Source organism: Nyctibius grandis, unplaced genomic scaffold (genome assembly GCF_013368605.1).
Source record: "Nyctibius grandis isolate bNycGra1 unplaced genomic scaffold, bNycGra1.pri scaffold_116_arrow_ctg1, whole genome shotgun sequence".
Taxonomy (NCBI): domain Eukaryota; kingdom Metazoa; phylum Chordata; class Aves; order Nyctibiiformes; family Nyctibiidae; genus Nyctibius; species Nyctibius grandis.
The window spans coordinates 19,946-36,399 of record NW_027167490.1 but is presented as its reverse complement, the minus strand read 5'-3'; the positions used below and the strand labels follow the sequence as shown (position 1 = coordinate 36,399).

At 63.4% G+C, this 16,454-nt stretch overlaps 2 protein-coding genes across 6 annotated transcripts; one reads left to right on the top strand and one right to left on the bottom strand.

Moving 5' to 3' along the window:
- Positions 1-87: 87 nt before the first annotated feature.
- RUSF1 (RUS family member 1) lies at positions 88-15,651 on the top strand. 5 transcript variants are annotated; one of them, XM_068424568.1, is made up of 15 exons: positions 88-324; positions 398-540; positions 919-993; positions 2,423-2,537; positions 3,932-3,977; positions 4,810-4,842; positions 4,955-5,060; positions 6,392-6,493; positions 8,563-8,633; positions 9,993-10,246; positions 10,679-10,736; positions 10,949-11,019; positions 11,706-11,870; positions 14,061-14,138; positions 15,436-15,651. In XM_068424568.1, the coding sequence occupies exons 1-15, from the start codon at positions 309-311 to the stop codon at positions 15,549-15,551; spliced, it is 1,449 nt and encodes a 482-aa protein (XP_068280669.1). In that variant the 5' UTR covers positions 88-308; the 3' UTR covers positions 15,552-15,651. The 5 variants fall into 5 exon arrangements, with proteins under 5 accessions (XP_068280669.1, XP_068280672.1, XP_068280671.1 ...); XM_068424567.1 differs by having other exon boundaries at positions 91-324; positions 916-993; XM_068424572.1 differs by having other exon boundaries at positions 92-324; positions 916-993; positions 10,086-10,246.
- Positions 12,010-13,434, bottom strand: LOC137677276 (BUB3-interacting and GLEBS motif-containing protein ZNF207-like; the record flags this gene model as incomplete). Its single annotated transcript, XM_068424565.1, has 3 exons — positions 13,422-13,434; positions 12,952-13,027; positions 12,010-12,076 (listed from the first exon to the last, which is right to left on the bottom strand). Coding segments are annotated over exons 1-3 (156 nt in total), but the record flags the coding sequence as incomplete, so codon positions are not given.
- Positions 15,652-16,454: the final 803 nt, after the last annotated feature.

Genomic DNA, 16,454 nt, shown 5'->3' with positions numbered 1-16,454 from the left:
CATAGAGCCCTGGAGGACCTCCCTCCTAGCCCGCCCCATGGAGACCATAGAGAGCTGGAGGACCGCCCTCCTAGCCCGCCCCACGGAGACCATAGAGGCGTGGAGGACCTCCTCCTAGCCTGGACCATGGAGACCATAGAGCGCTGGAGGACCTCCGGCCTAGCCCTCCCCATGGAGACCATAGAGAGCTGGAGGACCGCCCTCCTAGCCCGCCCCATGGCGACCATAGAGAGCTGGAGGACCTGCGGCCTAGCCCGCCTCCACGCCCACCATAGAGTCGCGCCGTCGCAGCGCGCCACCCGGAAGCGATGGCGCAGCCGGACGGTACCAAGGCCGGCCCGGGGGGGGGGGGGGGGGGTATGAGGCGACCCCCGTGACCCCCCTCTGTCCCCCCCAGGCCCCCCCCCGCCCCCCCCGCTCTGCCGCGAGCTTTGGGGTCCCCACGAAGCCGCCCGGTACCGGGGGGACCCTCGGGGGGGGCTCGACCGCTTCGTGCCCCCCGGGGCCTACTCGGGCTCCGGCCTGCGCCGCGCGGCCGCGGTGAGGGGCTTGGGGGGGGGTATTGGGGGTCCTTGGGGGGGTTTAATGGGGTCCGGGGGGGGTATTGGGGGGGTTGGGGGGGGTATTGGGGTGCGGGGGGGGGTTTAATGGGGGTATTTGGGGGGGGGGTTGGGGGGTATTTGGGGTCCTGGGGGGGGGGGGGCATTGGGGTGCTGGGGGGGTCCAATGGGGGTATTTGGGGGGGGTTGGGGGGTATTTGGGGTCCCTGGGGGGGGTTTAATGGGGGTATTTGGGGGGGGTTGGGGGGTATTGGGGTGCTGGGGGGGGTATTTGGGGTCCTGGGGGGGTTGGGGGGTATTTGGGGTCCCTGGGGGGGTATTTGGGGTCCCTGGGGGTATCTGACCCCCCCCCCAGCAGGTGCTGCTGCCCCAGGGGTACCCCGAGAGCGTGAGCCCCGACTACCTGCAGTACCAGTGCTGGGATGGGCTGCAGGTGGGACTGGGAGGGACTGGGAGGGGGCTGGGAGGGACTAAGGGATACTGGGAGGGGACTGGGGGGCACTGGGAGGGACTGGGAGGGGAGTGGGATGGACTGAGGGATACTGGGTGGGGATTGGGAGGGACTGGGAGGGACTGGGTGAGGATTGGGAGCTACTGGGAGGGACTGGGAGGGGGCGGGGGTGAACTGAGGGATACTGGGAGGGGACTGGGATGGACTGGGAGGCACTGGGAGGGCACTGAGAGGCACTGGGAGGGGACTAGGGGGCACTGGGAGGGGACTGGGGGAGAATTGGGAGCTACTGGGCGGGACTGGGAGGGGACTGGAATGGACTGGGAGGGGATTGGGAGGGACTGAGGGATACTGGGAGGGGACTGGTATGGACTGGGAGGGGACTGGGAGGGACTGAGGGATACTGGGAGGGGACTGGTATGGACTGGGAAGGGACTGGGATGGACTGGGGGGCGCTGGGAGGGGACTGGGGGGCACTGGGAGGGAACTGGGAGAGGATTGGGGGTTACTGGGAGATAACTGGGATGGACTGAGGGATACTGGGAGGGGACTGGGGGGCACTGGGAGGGAACTGGGAGAGGATTGGGGGTTACTGGGAGATAACTGGGATGGACTGAGGGATACTGGGAGGGGACTGGGATGGACTGGGAGACATTGAGGGGGGAACTGAGAGGCACTGGGAGGGCAGTGGGGGGCACTGGGAGGGACTGGAAGGGGACTGGGATGGGCTGAGAGATACTGGGAGGTGATTGGGATGGACTGGGAGACATTGAGAGGGGACTGGGGGGCGCTGGGAGGGGACTGGGAGGGGCCTGGGATGGACTGGGAGGGACTGGGGGGCAGTGGGAGGGGACTGGGGGGCAGTGGGAGGGGACTGGGGGCCACTGGGGGGTACTGGGAGAGGATTGGGGGCTACTGGGAGGTAACTGGGATGGACTGAGGGATACTGGGAGGGGATTGGGATGGACTGGGAGGCATTGAGAGAGGACCGGGAGGGGACTGGGGGGCACTGCGAGGGACTGGGAGGGGACTGGGAAAGCATTGGGGGCTACTGGGAGGTAACTGGGATGGACTGAGGGATACTGGGAGGGGACTGGGATGGACTGGGAGGCATTGAGGGGAAACTGAGAGCCGCTGGGAGGGGACTGGGGAGCGCTGGGAGGGACTGGGGGGCACTGGGAGGGGACTGGGGTGGACTGAGGGGTACTGGGAGGGGACTGGGAGGCACTGGGAGTCACTGGGAGGGACTGGGAGAGGATTGGCAGCTACTGGGAGGTGACTGGGAAGGGATTGGGATGGCCTGAGGGATACTGGGAGGGGATTGGGATGGACTGGGAGGCATTGAGAGGGGACTGGGGGGCACTGGGAGGGAACTGGGCTGGACTGGGCGGTAACTGGGCGCACTGGGCAGGCGCTGTGCAGCACCCTGACGGGGGCACTGGCCACCCGGGCCGTGCTCCAGGCCGTGGGGGTGGGCGACGGCGCCGCCACCGTCACCGGGGCCACCCTGACCTGGGTGCTGCGGGGTGAGTGGCACCCACCCCCCCCACCCCAGACCTCCCAGTATGACCCCAAACCTCCCAGTTTGACCCCAAAACCGCCCAGTTTGACCCCAAAACCGCCCAGTTTGACCCCAAATCCCCCAGTTTGGCCCCAAAATTCCCCAGTTTGGCCCAAAATCCCCCAGTTTGGCCCCAAAATTGATGATTTTTGACCCCCAAACCCCAGTTTGACCCAAAATCCCCCAGTTTGGCCCCAAAATCACCCAGTTTGACCCAAAATCCCCCAGTTTGACCCCAAAATCCACCAGTTTGGCCCCAAAATCCCCCAGTTTGACCCCAAATCCCCCAGTTTGGCCCCAAAATCCCCCAGTTTGACCCAAAATCCCCCAGTTTGACCCCAAAATCCCCCAGTTTGACCCAAAATCCCCCAGTTTGACCCCAAAATCCCCCAGTTTGGCCCCAAATCGCCCAGTTTGGCCCCAAAATCCCCCAGTTTGACCCAAAATCCCCCAGTTTGGCCCCAAAATCCCCCAGTTTGACCCAAAATCCCCCAGTTTGGCCCCAAAATCCCCCAGTTTGACCCCAAATCCCCCAGTTTGGCCCCAAAATCCCCCAGTTTGACCCCAAATCCCCCAGTTTGGCCCAAAATCCCCCAGTTTGACCCAAAATCCCCCAGTTTGACCCAAAATCCCCCAGTTTGACCCCAAATCCCCCAGTTTGGCCCCAAAATCCCCCAGTTTGACCCCAAATCCCCCAGTTTGGCCCAAAATCCCCCAGTTTGACCCAAAATCCCCCAGTTTGACCCCAAATCCCCCAGTTTGGCCCAAAATCCCCCAGTTTGACCCAAAATCCCCCAGTTTGACCCCAAATCCCCCAGTTTGGCCCCAAAATCCCCCAGTTTGACCCCAAATCCCCCAGTTTGGCCCAAAATCCCCCAGTTTGACCCAAAATCCCCCAGTTTGGCCCCAAAATCCCCCAGTTTGGCCCAAAATCCCCCAGTTTGACCCAAAATCCCCCAGTTTGGCCCCAAAATCCCCCAGTTTGACCCAAAATCCCCCAGTTTGGCCCCAAATCCCCCAGTTTGACCCAAAATCCCCCAGTTTGGCCCCAAAATCCCCCAGTTTGGCCCCAAAACCTCCCAGTTTGACCCCAAAATCCCCCAGTTTGGCCCCAAAATCCTCCAGTTTGACCCCAAAATCCCCCAGTTTGACCCCAAAATCCCCCAGTTTGGCCTCAAAATCCCCCAGTTTGACCCCAAAATCCCCCAGTTTGACCCCAAATCCCCCAGTTTGACCCCAAAATCCCCCAGTTTGGACCCAAAATCCCCCAGTTTGACCCCAAATCCCCCAGTTTGACCCCAAAATCCCCCAGTTTGGCCCCAAATCCCCCAGTTTGACCCCAAACTGGTTTCCCCGCAGACGGGGTGGGGATCGTGACGCGCATCACCTTCGCCTGGGTGCAGGGGTGAGCACTGGGAGGGACTGGGAGGAACTGGGATGGACTGGGAGGGGATTGGGGGGCACTGGGTGGGTACTGGGAGGAGACTGGGATGGACTGGGAGGAAATTGGGGGGACTGGGAGGCACTGGGAGGGACTTGGTGGGTACTGGGATGGACTGGGAGGCACTGGGATGCACTGGGGTGGGACTGGGATGGACTGGGAGGCACTGGATGGGTACTGGGATGGACTGGGGGGAGACTGGGTGGGTACTGGGAGGGACTGGGATGGACTGGGAGGCACTGGGTAGGTACTGGGAGGATACTGGGATGGACTGGGAGGAGACTGGGAGGGACTGGGAGGAGACTGGGTGGGTACTGGGAGGTACTGGGATGGACTGGGAGGCACTGGGTGGGTAGTGGGAGGCACTGGGATGGACTGGGAGGAGACTGGGTGGGTACTGGGAGGTACTGGGTGGGTACTGGGAGGATACTGGGATGGACTGGGAGGGGACTGGGAGGAGACTGGGTGGGGACTGGGAGGCACTGGGAGATACTGGGACTTACTGGGAGAGTGACTGGGAGTCACTGGGACTTACTGGGAGCACTGGGAAGTGGCTCTGGGAGTCACTGGGACTTACTGGGAGCACTGGGAGGGTGACTGGGAGTTACTGGGACTTACTGGGAGCACTGGGAGGGTGACTGGGAGTCACTGGGAGTTACTGGGAGCACTGGGAAGTGGCACTGGGAGATACTGGGAGTCCCTGGGACTTACTGGGAGCCACTGGGCAGCACCACTGGGAGCTACTGGCTCTTACTGGGAGCTACTGGTTCTTACTGGGATCCCCCCCCCCCACCAGGAGCCGCCTGGACTGCGAGGCCAAGCAATGGCGGTGAGGCCACGCCCACACCCATAAGCTCCGCCCTTTGCGGCGGCAGGCCACGCCCACCCGCGGTGGCAGGCTCCGCCCCCCCCGTCGGTGACGCGCAGGCCCCGCCCCCCAGGCTGGCCGCTGACGTCATCAATGACGCGGCGCTCGCGCTGGAGCTGCTGGCGCCCGCCTGGCCGCGCGCCGGCCCCGCCCTCCTGACGCTGGCGGCCGCCGCCAAGGTACCGCCCGCGGCCACGCCCCTTCCGGCCGAGGCCACGCCCCCCAGCGGCCAGGGCCACGCCCCCCAGCGGAGGCCACGCCCACCGGGGCGGGGCGGGGCGGTGATGGGGGGACTGGGGGATACTGGGAGGGGAGGGGGGGGCACTGGGAGGGACTGGGGTATGCTGGGAGGGACTGGGGTGATACTGGGGGATACTGGGAGGCACTGGGAGGGTTACTGGGAGGGGAGGGAGGGGCACTCCGGGGGACTGGGGGATACTGGGGGGATGCTGGAAGGTGCCAGAAGGGTTACTGGGAGGGACTGGGGGATACTGGGAGGGACTGGGAGATACTGGGAGGCACTGGGAGGGGAGGGAAGGGGACTGGGGGATGCTGGAAGGTGCCAGGAGGGTTGCTGGGAGGGACTGGGGGATACTGGGAGGGACTGGGAGGGTTACTGGGGGGGATTGGGGTGATACTGGGGGATACTGGGAGGCGCTGGGAGGGATTGGGGGATACTGGGAGGGACTGGGGGATACTGGGGGGGACTGGGAGTGGAGTGGGGGATACGGGGAGGGACTGGGGAGATACTGGGAAGGACTGGTGTGGTGCTGGGGGATACTGGGAGGTGTTGGGAGGGTTACTGAGAGGGACTGGGGGATAGTGGGAGGGACTGGGAGGGGAGTGGGGGGCACTGGGAGGGACTGGGGGGATACTGGGGGATACTGGGAGGGTTACTGGGAGGGATTGGGGGATACTGCGGAGGGACTGGGGGGATACTGGAAAGGACTGGGATGGGAGTGGGGGGCACTGGGAGGGACTGGGTGATACTGGGAGGGACTGGGGGGATGCTGGGGGATACTGGGAGGTGTTGGGAGGGTTACTGAGAGGGACTGGGGGATACTGGGAGGGGAGTGGGGGGCACTGGGAGGGACTGGGGGATACTGGGGGATACTGGGAAGGACTGGGGTGATACTGGGAGGCACTGGTGTAATGCTGGGGGACATGGGGTGACAGTGGGAGACACTGGAGTGGCACTGGGTGATACTGGGAGGCACTGGGAGTGGCACTGGGTGATACTGGGAGGCACTGGGGGGATACAGGGAGGGACTGGGAGGCACTGGGGTATACTGGGGGATACTGGGAGGCGCCGGGAGGGTTACTGGGAAGGACTGGGGGCTACTGGGAGGCACTGGGGCATACTGGGAGGGACGGGGGATACTGGGAGGCACTGGGAATGGCACTGGGAGGCACTGGGTTGATACTGGGGGATACTGGGAGGTGCCAGGAGGGTTACTGGGAGGGCCGGGGGGCTACTGGGAGGCACTGGGAGCTACTGGTGCCCCCCCAGTGCGTGGTGGGCGTGGCGGGCGGGGCGACGCGGGCGGCGCTGGCCGTGCACCAGGCGCGGCGGGACAACATGGCCGACGTGGCCGCCAAGGACAGCAGCCAGGTGGGACTGGGAGCACTGGGAGGGACTGGGAGGGCACTGGGAGGGGATTGGGGGGCACTGGGAGGGACTGGAAGGGGATTGGGGGGCACTGGGAGGCACTGGGAGGGGATTGGGAGGGACTGGGAGGGGATTGGGGGGCACTGGGAGGGACTGGGAGGGGATTGGGAGGGACTGGGAGCACTGGGAGGGCAACTGGGATGGACTGGGAGAGATTGGGAGGGACTGGGAGGGGATTGGGGAGCACTGGGAGGGACTGGGAGGGGATTGGGGGACACTGGGAGGGACTGGGAGGGGATTGGGGGGCGCTGGGAGGGGATTGGGGGGCACTGGGAGGGATTGGGGGCACTGGGAGGGCAACTGGGATGGACTGGGAGGGATTGGGAGGGACTGGGAGGGGATTAGGGGGCACTGGGAGGGACTGGGAGGGGATTGGGAGGGACTGGGAGGGGATTAGGGGGCACTGGGAGGGACTGGGAGGGGATTGGGGGGGACTGGGAGGGGATTGGGAGGGACTGGGAGGGGATTAGGGGGCACTGGGAGGGACTGGGAGGGGATTAGGGGGCACTGGGAGAGACTGGGAGCACTGGGAGGGCAACTGGGATGGACTGGGAGCACTGGGAGGGCAAGTGGGATGGACTGGGAGGGCAGCTGGAGTGTACTGGGAGCTCTGGGAGGGCAACTGGGATGTACTGGGAGCACTGGGAGGGCAACTGGGATGGACTAGGAGCACTGGGAGGGTAACTGGGATGTACTGGGAACTCTGGGAGGGCAAGTGGGATGGACTGGGAGGGCAGCTGGAGTAGACTGGGAGCACTGGGAGGGCAACTGGGATGTACTGGGAGCTCTGGGAGGGCAAGTGGGATGGACTGGGAGGACTGGGAGGGCAACTGGAGTGGACTGGGAGGGCAACTGGGATGGACTGGGAGGGCAACTGGGAGTCACTGGAGGGCACTGGGATGTACTGGGAGCTCTGGGAGGGCAACTGGGATGGACTGGGAGGGCAAGTGGGATGGACTGGGAGCACTGGGAGAGCAACTGGGAGCACTGGGAACTCTGGGAGGCCAACTGGAGTGGACTGGGAGCACTGGGAGGGCAACTGGGAGCACTGGGAGCTCTGGGAGGGCAACTGGGATGTACTGGGAGGACTGGGAGGGCAACTGGGACGCACTAGGGGGCAGTGGCGGGCGGTTACTGGGGCTATACTGGTGTTACTGGTGCCATACTGGTGCTATATTGGTGTTACTGGTGCCATACTGGTGTTACTGGGACTATACTGGTGCCATACTGGCGTTACTGGGGCCATACTGGTGCCATACTGGTGTTACTGGGGCCATACTGGTGTTATTGGTGCCATACTGGTGCCATACTGGTGTTACTGGGGCCGTACTGGTGCTATACTGGTGCTACTGGGGCCATACTGGTACCATACTGGTGTTAGTTGGGCCATACTGGTGCCATACTTGTGTTACTGGAGCCATACTGGTGCCATACTGGAGCCATACTGGGGCCATACTGGTGTTACTGGGGCCATACTGGTGTTATTGGTGCCATACTGGGGCCGTACTGGTGTTACTGGGGCCATACTAGTGCCATACGGGTGTTATTGGGGCCATACTGGTGTTACTGGTGCCATACTGGTGTTACTGGTGCCATACTGGCGTTACCGGAGACATACTGGTGCCATATTGGCGTTACTGGTGCCATACTGGCGTTACTGGGGCCATACTGGCGTTACTGGGGCCATACTGGTGCTATACTGGTGTTACTGGGGCCATACTGGTGTTACTGGTGCCATACTGGTGTTGCTGGGGCCATACTGGTGCCATGCGGGTGTTATTGGGGCCATACTGGTGCTACTGGTGCCATACTGGTGTTACTGGGGCCATACTGGTGTTACTGGGGCCATACTGAGGCCATACTGGCGTTACTGGGGGCCATACTGGGGCTATACTGGTGCCATACTGGTGTTACTGGGCCATACTGGGGCCATACTGGTGTTACTGGGGCCATACCGGTGTTACTGGGGCCATACTGGTTCATACTGGTTCATACTGGTTTATACTGGGCAGGAGACGCTGGTGAACGGGGCGGGGCTGCTGCTGGCGCTGCTGCTGCTCCCCCTGCTGGACGGGAGGCCCTGGTGAGCCCCGGGGCATGCTGGGAAGGGGGCGTGGCTTGGGGGGAGGGGGCGTGGCCTGTGAAGGGGGCGTGGCCTGTGGGAAGGGGGCGTGGCCTGGGAAAGGGGGCGTGGCCTGTGGGAAGAGGGTGAATGGGGGCTTGGAGGGGGCGTGGCCTCGGAGGGGGCGTGGCCTCAGAAGGGGGTGGAGCTGCGGGGAGGGGGCGTGGCCTCGTGGGGGCGTGGTTTGGGAAGGGGCGGGGCCTCGGGGGAGGTGGGGGCGGAGCTTAAGGGGAGGGGCGGGGCTTAGGGGGTATATTAAGGGAAGGGGCGGGGCTTAAGAGATGGGCGGGGCTTAAGGGGCTATATTAAGGGAAGGGGCGGGGCTTAAGACGATGTATTAAGGGGGGGTGGAGCTTAAGAGAAGGGGCGGGGCTTAAGGGAAGGGGCGGGGCTTGGGGGGTGGGGCTTAAAGGGGTATAGAAAGGAGGGGGCGGGGCTTAAGGGAATGGGCGGGGCTTAAGATAATGGGCGGGGCTTCTGAGAATGGGCGGGGCTTAAGGGGGCGGGCCTTAAGGTACTATTAAGGGAAGGGGCGGGGCTTAATGGGAGGGGCGGAGCTTAAGGGAAGGGGTGGAGCTTAACTGAAGGGGTTGGGCTTGGGGAGGGGGCGGGGCTTAAGGGGGCGGGGCTTAAGGGAAGGGGCGGGGCTTAAGGGGATGGGGTGGGGCCTGGGGAAGGGGCGGGGCTTAAGGGAAGGGGCGGGGCTCACAGGGATATATAAAGGGGGGCGGGGCTTAAGGGAAGGGGAGGGGCTTAAGGGGAGGGGTGGGGCTTAAGAGAAGGGGCGGGGCTTGAGAGAATGGGCGGGGCTTAAGAGAATGGGCGGGGCTTAAGGGGGCTGGGGTGGGCGGGGCTTAAGGGAAGGGGCGGAGCTTAACTGAAGGTCAGGAATAAAGGGGCGGGACTTAAGGGGTGGAGCTTAAGGGAGGGGGCGTGGCTTAAGAGAGGGGGCGGGGCTTGGGGGCGGGGCTTGGAGGACCTGGGGGGGGCAAAGTCCTCCTGGAGCCTGTTGGGGGGGGGGGGGGGGGGGGGGGCTTTGGGGCGCCCCAGGGGCTGCTGGGATTGGGCCGGCGCCCCCTGGTGGGGGGGGTTGGGGTGTCCCCACCCTCCCGCAGGGGCTGCTGGGAAATTTTTGGGTGTCCCCAAAGGTGGGGGGGTCCCGGGGGGATCCCAAAGGTGGGTGGGGGGGTCCCAAAGGAAGGGGGGGGGGGGGGGGGGCGGGGTTTGGGGCGCCCCAGGGGATGATGGGATTGGGCCGGCGCCCCCTGGTGGGGGGGGTCGGGGTGTCCCCCCCCCGGTGACACCCGTGGGTGGGCGCAGGGTGACGGGGGCGTTGGTGGCGCTGCTGGTGGGCACCCACCTGGGGGCCAACGCGGCGGCCGTGGGCGCCCTGCGGCTGCCCACCCTGAACAGGCCCCGCCTGCGGCTGGCGGTGGGCGGGGCCCTGAGGGGCGGGGCCAGCGCGGGGGGCGGGGCCAGCGCGGGGACACGCCCACAGGGGGAGGGGCTTGGCCAGGGCGTCGTCACCGTGCCCGGGCCCGAGGAGGTGAACCCCCGCGAGCCGCTGCTGCCCGGTGAGTGCCCACCCAGTGCCACCCCCAGTGTCACCCAGTATCACCCAGTGTCACCCAGGGCCACCCCAGTATCACCCAGTATCACTGGATGTCACCCAGTGTCACCCAGTGTCACCCCCAGTGCCACCCCAGTGTCACCCAGTATCACCCAGCATCACTGGGTGTTACCCAGGGTCACCCAGTGTCACCCCAATGTCACCCAAGTGTCACCCCAGTGTCACCCAGTATCACCCAGCATCACCTGGTGCCACCCAGTGTCACCTGACATCACCCAGTGTCACCCAGGGCCACCCTAGTGCCACCCCAGTGTCACCCAGTGCCACCCAGTGCCACCCCAGTGTCACCCCAGTGCCACCCAGTGCCACCCAGGCTCACCCAGTGTCACCCAGTGTCACCCTGACGTCACCCACTGTCCCTCCCCCCCCCCCCCAGGCTTCAGCACCCGCCTCACCCTCCACCTCGGGGCGCCCCTGCACCGCCTGGTGCACAGGTGAGGGGGGGCACCCATGGGTGGGGGGGGCACCCATGGGTGGGGGGGGCACCCAGGGGTGTGGGGGGGGGCACCCAGGGGTCTGGGGGGGCATCTATGGGTGGGGGGGGACCACAGGGGTCTGGGGGGGCACCCATGGGTGGGGGGGGGGACACAGGGGTCTGGGGGGGCACCCATGGGTGGGGGGGCACCCATGGGTGCCCCCCCCCCAGCGAGGCGGAGTTCACGAAGGCGCTGGAGTGCGGCACCCCCGACTACCTCATCGTGCTGCGCCCGTCACGAGGTGGGTGGGGGGGCACCCATGGGTGCAGGGGGGCACCTACCTCTTGGAGGGGCACCCATATCTGGGGGGGGGGGGGGGCACCCACGTCTGGGGGGGGCACCCAAGGGTGTAGAGGGGGCACCCAGGGGTGTGGGGAGGGTCCTAAGGGGGGGGGGCCAGGGGTCTGGGGGGCACCCGGGGTCCTGGGGGGGGGCACCCAAGGGTCTGGGGGGGCACCCAGGGGTCCTGGGGGGCACCCAGGGGTCTGGGGTGGCACTCAGGTGTCTGGGGGGGCACCCAGGGGTGTGGGGAGGGTCCTGAGGGGGGTCCCAGGGGTTTTGGGGGGGCACCCATGGGTGCAGGGGGGGGCACCCACATCTGGGGAGGGCGCCCACACCTGGGGGGGGGGCACCCAAGGGTGTAGGGGGGCACCCAGGGGGTCTGAGGGGGCACCCAGGGGGTCCTGGGGGGGCACCCAGGGGGTCTGGGGGGGCACCCATGGGTGCAGGGTGGGCACCCACATCTGGGGGGGGGCACCCAGGGGTCTTGAGGGGGGGTCCTAGGGGGTCTGGGGGGCACCCAGGGTGTATGGGGGGACACCCAGGGGGTCCTGGGGGGCACCCAGGGGTCTAGGGGGGCACCCAGGGGGTCTTGGGGGGGCACCCAGGTCTTGGGGTGCCCCCCTGACCCCCCCCCCCCACCCTTAGGTTGGGTGGGGGTGGGCCTGCGGCGGGGGTCTCCGCCCGTCACCCCCCTGCTGGCCTGCGCCCACGCGCTGCTGCTGGAGGAGCTGCTGCTGGGCCCCGACGTCCCCCCGGGGGCACCCATGGGTGCTGCCCTGCGCCCGCTCCAGCGCCGCCTGCGCCGCTGCCGTGGGTCCCTGGGGGGGGGTTGGGGGGGGGTTTTGGGGGTCCCTGGGGCAGTTTTGGGGGTCCCAGGGGCAGTTTTGGGCTCCCTGGGGCAGTTCTGGGGTCCCTGGGGCAGTTTTGGGGTCCCTGGGGGCAGTTTTGGGGTCCCCGGGGGCAGTTTTGGGGTCCCTGGGGCAGTTTTGGGGTCCCCGGGGGCAGTTTTGGGGTCCCTGGGGGCAGTTCCGGGGTCCCTGGGGCATTTGGGGCTCCCTGGGGGCAGTTTTGGGCTCCCTGGGGCAGTTCTGGGGTCCCTGGGGCAGTTCTGGGGTCCCTGGGGGGGTTTCTGGGGTCCCTGGGGTCAGTTTAGGGGTCCCTGGGGGCAGTTCTGGGGTCCCTGGGGGCAGTTTTGGGGGTCCCCTGGGGCAGTTTTGGGGTCCCTGGGGGCAGTTCTGGGGGTCCTTGGGGCAGTTTTGGGCTTCCTGGGGGCAGTTCTGGGGCCCCTGGGGGCAGTTTTGGGGTCCCTAGGGGGGGTTTAGGGTCCCCTGGGGCAGTTCTGGGGTCCGTGGGGCAGTTCTGGGCTCCCTGGGGGCAGTTTTGGGGTCCATGGGGGCACTTTGGGGGTCCCCGGGGCAGTTCTGGGGTCCCTGGGGGCAGTTCTGGGGTCCCTGGGGTCACTTTGGGGGTCCCTGGGGCAGTTCTGGGCTCCCTGGGGGCAGTTCTGGGGTCCCTGGGGCAGTTTTGGGGTCCCTGGGGGCAGTTCTGGGGGTCCTTGGGGCAGTTTTGGGCTTCCTGGGGGCAGTTCTGGGGCTCCTGGGGGCAGTTTTGGGGTCCCTAGGGGGGGTTTAGGGTCCCCTGGGGCAGTTCTGGGGTCCCTGGGGCAGTTCTGGGCTCCCTGGGGGCAGTTCTGTGGTCCCTGGGGCAGTTTTGGGGGTCCCTGGGGCAGTTCTGGGGTCCCTGGGGGCAGTTCTGGGGTCCCTGGGGCAGTTTTGGGGTCCCCGGGGGCAGTTCTTGGCTCCCTGGGGTCATTTTGGGGTCCCCTGGGGGCAGTTCTGGGGTCCCTGGGGTCATTTTGGGGTCCCTGGGGCAGTTCTGGGCTCCCTGGGGCAGTTTTGGGCTCCCTGGGGTCATTTTGGGGCTCCCTGGGGGCAGTTTTGGGGTCCCTTGGGGGGGTTTAGGGGTCCCTGGGGCAGTTTTGGGGCCCCTGGGGGCAGTTATGGGGTCCCTGGGGGCAGTTTTGGGGTCCCTGGGGGCACTTTGGGGGTCCCTGGGGGCAGTTTTGGGTCCCCTGGGGCAGTTTTGGGGTCCCTGGGGGCAGTTTGGGGGTCCCTGGGGGCAGTTTTGGGTCCCCTGGGGGCAGTTCTGGGGTCCCTGGGGGCACTTTGGGGGTCCCTGGGGGCAGTTCTGGGCTCCCTGGGGGCAGTTTTGGGGTCCCTGAAGTGGTTCTGGGGGTCCCTGGGGGCAGTTTTGGGGTCCCTGGGGGCAGTTCTGGGCTCCCTGGGGGCAGTTTTGGGGTCCCTGGGGGAGTTTTGGGGGTCCCTGGGGGCAGTTTTGGGTCCCCTGGGGGCAGTTCTGGGCTCCCTGGGGTCATTTTGCGAGTCCCAGGGGCAGTTTTGGGCTCCCTGGGGTCATTTTGGGGGTCCCTGGGGGCAGTTCTGGGGTCCCTGGGGCAGTTCTGGGCTCCCTGGGGGCAGTTTTGGGTCCCCTGGGGCAGTTCTGGGGGTCCCAGGGGCAGTTCTGGGGTCCCTGGTGGGGGTTTGGAGGGTCTCTGGGGCAGTTCTGGGGTCCCTGGGGTGGGTTTGGGGGGGATCTGGGGGCAGTTCTGGGGTCCCTGGGGTCATTTTGGGCTCCCTGGGGGCAGTTCTGGGGTCCCTGGGGTCATTTTGGGGGTCCCAGGGGCAGTTCTGGGCTCCCTGGGGGCAGTTTTGGGGTCCCTAGGGGGGGTTTAGGGTCCCCTGGGGCAGTTCTGGGGTCCGTGGGGCAGTTCTGGGCTCCCTGGGGGCAGTTTTGGGCTCCTTGGGGGCAGTTCTGGTGTCCATGGGGAGCATTTTGGGGTCCCTGGGGGCAGTTCTGGGGTCCCTGGGGGCAGTTCTGGGCTCCCTGGGGCAGTTTTGGGGTCCCTGGGGGCAGTTCTGGGGTCCCCTGGGGCAGTTCTGGGCTCCCTGGGGCAGTTCTGGGTCCCCCCGGGGCAATAACGGCGTCTCCCCCCCCCCCCAGCTCCGGGGTCGGTGCCGTGGGCGGCCATCGCCGAGAGCTCCCGCCTGTGGCGCGCGCTGGGCCCCGCCTTCCTGCGCGGTGCGTCACGCGTGTCGGGGCGTGTCGGCGCGTGTTAGTGCTTGGGTCACCCCAATAGTCCCCTAATAGCCTCCTAATAGCCTCCTAATAGCCACTAATAGCTTTCTAATAGCCCTTAATAACCCGCCAATAGCCTGTTAATAGCCTCTAATAGGCCCTAATAGCCTCTAATAGCTCCTAATAGCCTCCAATAGCCTCCTAATAGCCCCTAATAGACACTAATAGCACCTAATAACCCCCTAATAGGTCCTAATAGTCTCCTAATAGTCCCTAAGAACCCCTAATAACCCCTAATAGCTCCTAATAGCTACTAATAATCTCCTAATAGCCCCTAATAACCCCTAATAACACCCTAATAGGTCCTAATAGCCCCTAATAACCCCCTAATAGCCCCAAATAACCCCCTAATAGCCCCTAATAGCCTCCTAATAGCCTATAATAGCCCCTAATAGCCACTAATAACCCCCTAATAGCCCACTAATAGCCCTTAATAGCCCCCTAATAGGTCCTAATAGCCCCTAATAACCTGCTAATACCCCCTAATTACCCCTAATAGCCCTTAATAGCTCTTAATAGCCTCCTAATAGCTTCCTAATAGCTCCTGATAGCCACTAATAACCCCTAATAGCCCCTAATCCCTAATAACACCCTAATAGGTCCTAATAGCTTCCTAATAGCCCCTAATAGCCCCTAGTAGCCCCCTAATAGCCCGTAATAGCCCCTAATAGCCTCCTAATAGCCCCTAATAGCCACCTAATAGCTTTTAATAGCCCCTAATAGTCTCCTAATAGCTCCTAATAATCCCCTAATAGCCCCTGATATTGCCTCAGTATTGCTCTAACAGCCCTAATAACCTTCTAATAGCCCCTAATAATGCCCTAATAATCCCTTAAATCCCTAACAATGCCCTAATAATCCCCTAATAGCCCTAATATTGTCCTAATAACACCCTTAAATCTCTAATAATGCCCTAATAACCCCCTAATAGCCCTAATAAAGTCCTAATAACACCCTTAAATCCCTAATAATGTCCTAACAACACCCTTAAATTCCTAATAATGCCTTAATAGCCCCTAATAATGCCCTAATAGCCGTAATAATCCCCTAATAGCCCCTAATAATCCCCTAATAGCCCTAATAATCCTCTAGTAGCCCCTAATAATGCCTTAATAGCCCTAATAACGCCCTAATAACACCCTAATACCCCTAATAATGCTCTAATAACACCCTAATAGCCCTAATAATGCCCTAATAACCTCCTAATAGCCCTAATAACGCCCTAATAACGCGTGCCCAGGTCTGACCGCCGCCGGCTGGGAGACGCAGCGCCACCTGCTGGCCCCGGACGAATGGCAGCTGGACTGGGCGGGGCCGGGGGGCGGGGCCTCGGAGGAGAAGCCCCGCCCCCAGTAACCGGCCCCGCCCCCTTCTGGACTGACCCAAAATGGGGCTGCGGGGGGGGGCGGGAGGGGTAAAAATAGCGATTTTTCAACAACGGGACCAAAAAACTCCATTTTTGGGGTCGTTTGTGAAAATGGGCAGTTTGGAGGGGGGGGGAATTGGGGCATTTTGGGGGATTTTGGGGCATTTTGGGGGAATTTGGGGATTTTCGAGAATTTTGAGGCATTTCGGGGAGAATTTGGGGCTTTTTTGGGGGTAATTTGGGGGATTTTGAGGCATTTTGGGGGAATTTGGGACATTTTAGACTCATTTTGGGGCATTTTGGCTCATTTTGGGGAGTTTCAGGCTCATTTTGGGGCATTTTAGTCTAATTTTGGGGCATTTTGGCTCATTTTGGGGAGTTTTGGGGGTTTGGGCTCATTTGGGGGCATTTTAGTCTAATTTTGGCCAATTTTGTCTTATTTTGGGACATTTTGGGGAGTTTTGGGCTCATTTTGGGCCATTTTTGTCTTATTTTGGGGCATTTCAGGCTCATTTTGGGGCATTTTAGTCTCATTTTGGGGCATTTTGGCTCATTTTGGGGCATTTTAGTCTCATTCTGGGGCATTTTGGTTCATTTGGGGGCATTTTAGTCTCATTCTGGGGCATTTTAGCCTCATTTTGTGGCATTTTGGCTCATTTTGGGGAGTTTTGGGGTCATTTTGGGCTCATTTTGGATCATTTTAAACTCATTTTGGGGCATTTTAGCCTCATTTTGGGGCATTTTGGCTCATTTTGGGGAGTTTGGGGGTTGTTTTGGGCTCATTTTGGGGCATTTTAGTCCAATTTTGGCCAATTTTGTCTTATTTTGGGGCATTTTGGCGTCATTTGGGGAGTTTCAGGCTCATTTTAGGGCATTTTAGTCTCATTTTGGGA

Excerpts from the sequence above, each read along its gene's own strand:
- RUSF1 (XM_068424567.1), top strand. Across the intron at positions 10,247-10,678 it reads CCGCGAGCCGCTGCTGCCCG|GCTTCAGCACCCGCCTCACC; the intron begins GTGAGTGCCCAC and ends CCCCCCCCCCAG. Across the intron at positions 14,139-15,435 it reads GGGCCCCGCCTTCCTGCGCG|GTCTGACCGCCGCCGGCTGG; the intron begins GTGCGTCACGCG and ends ACGCGTGCCCAG.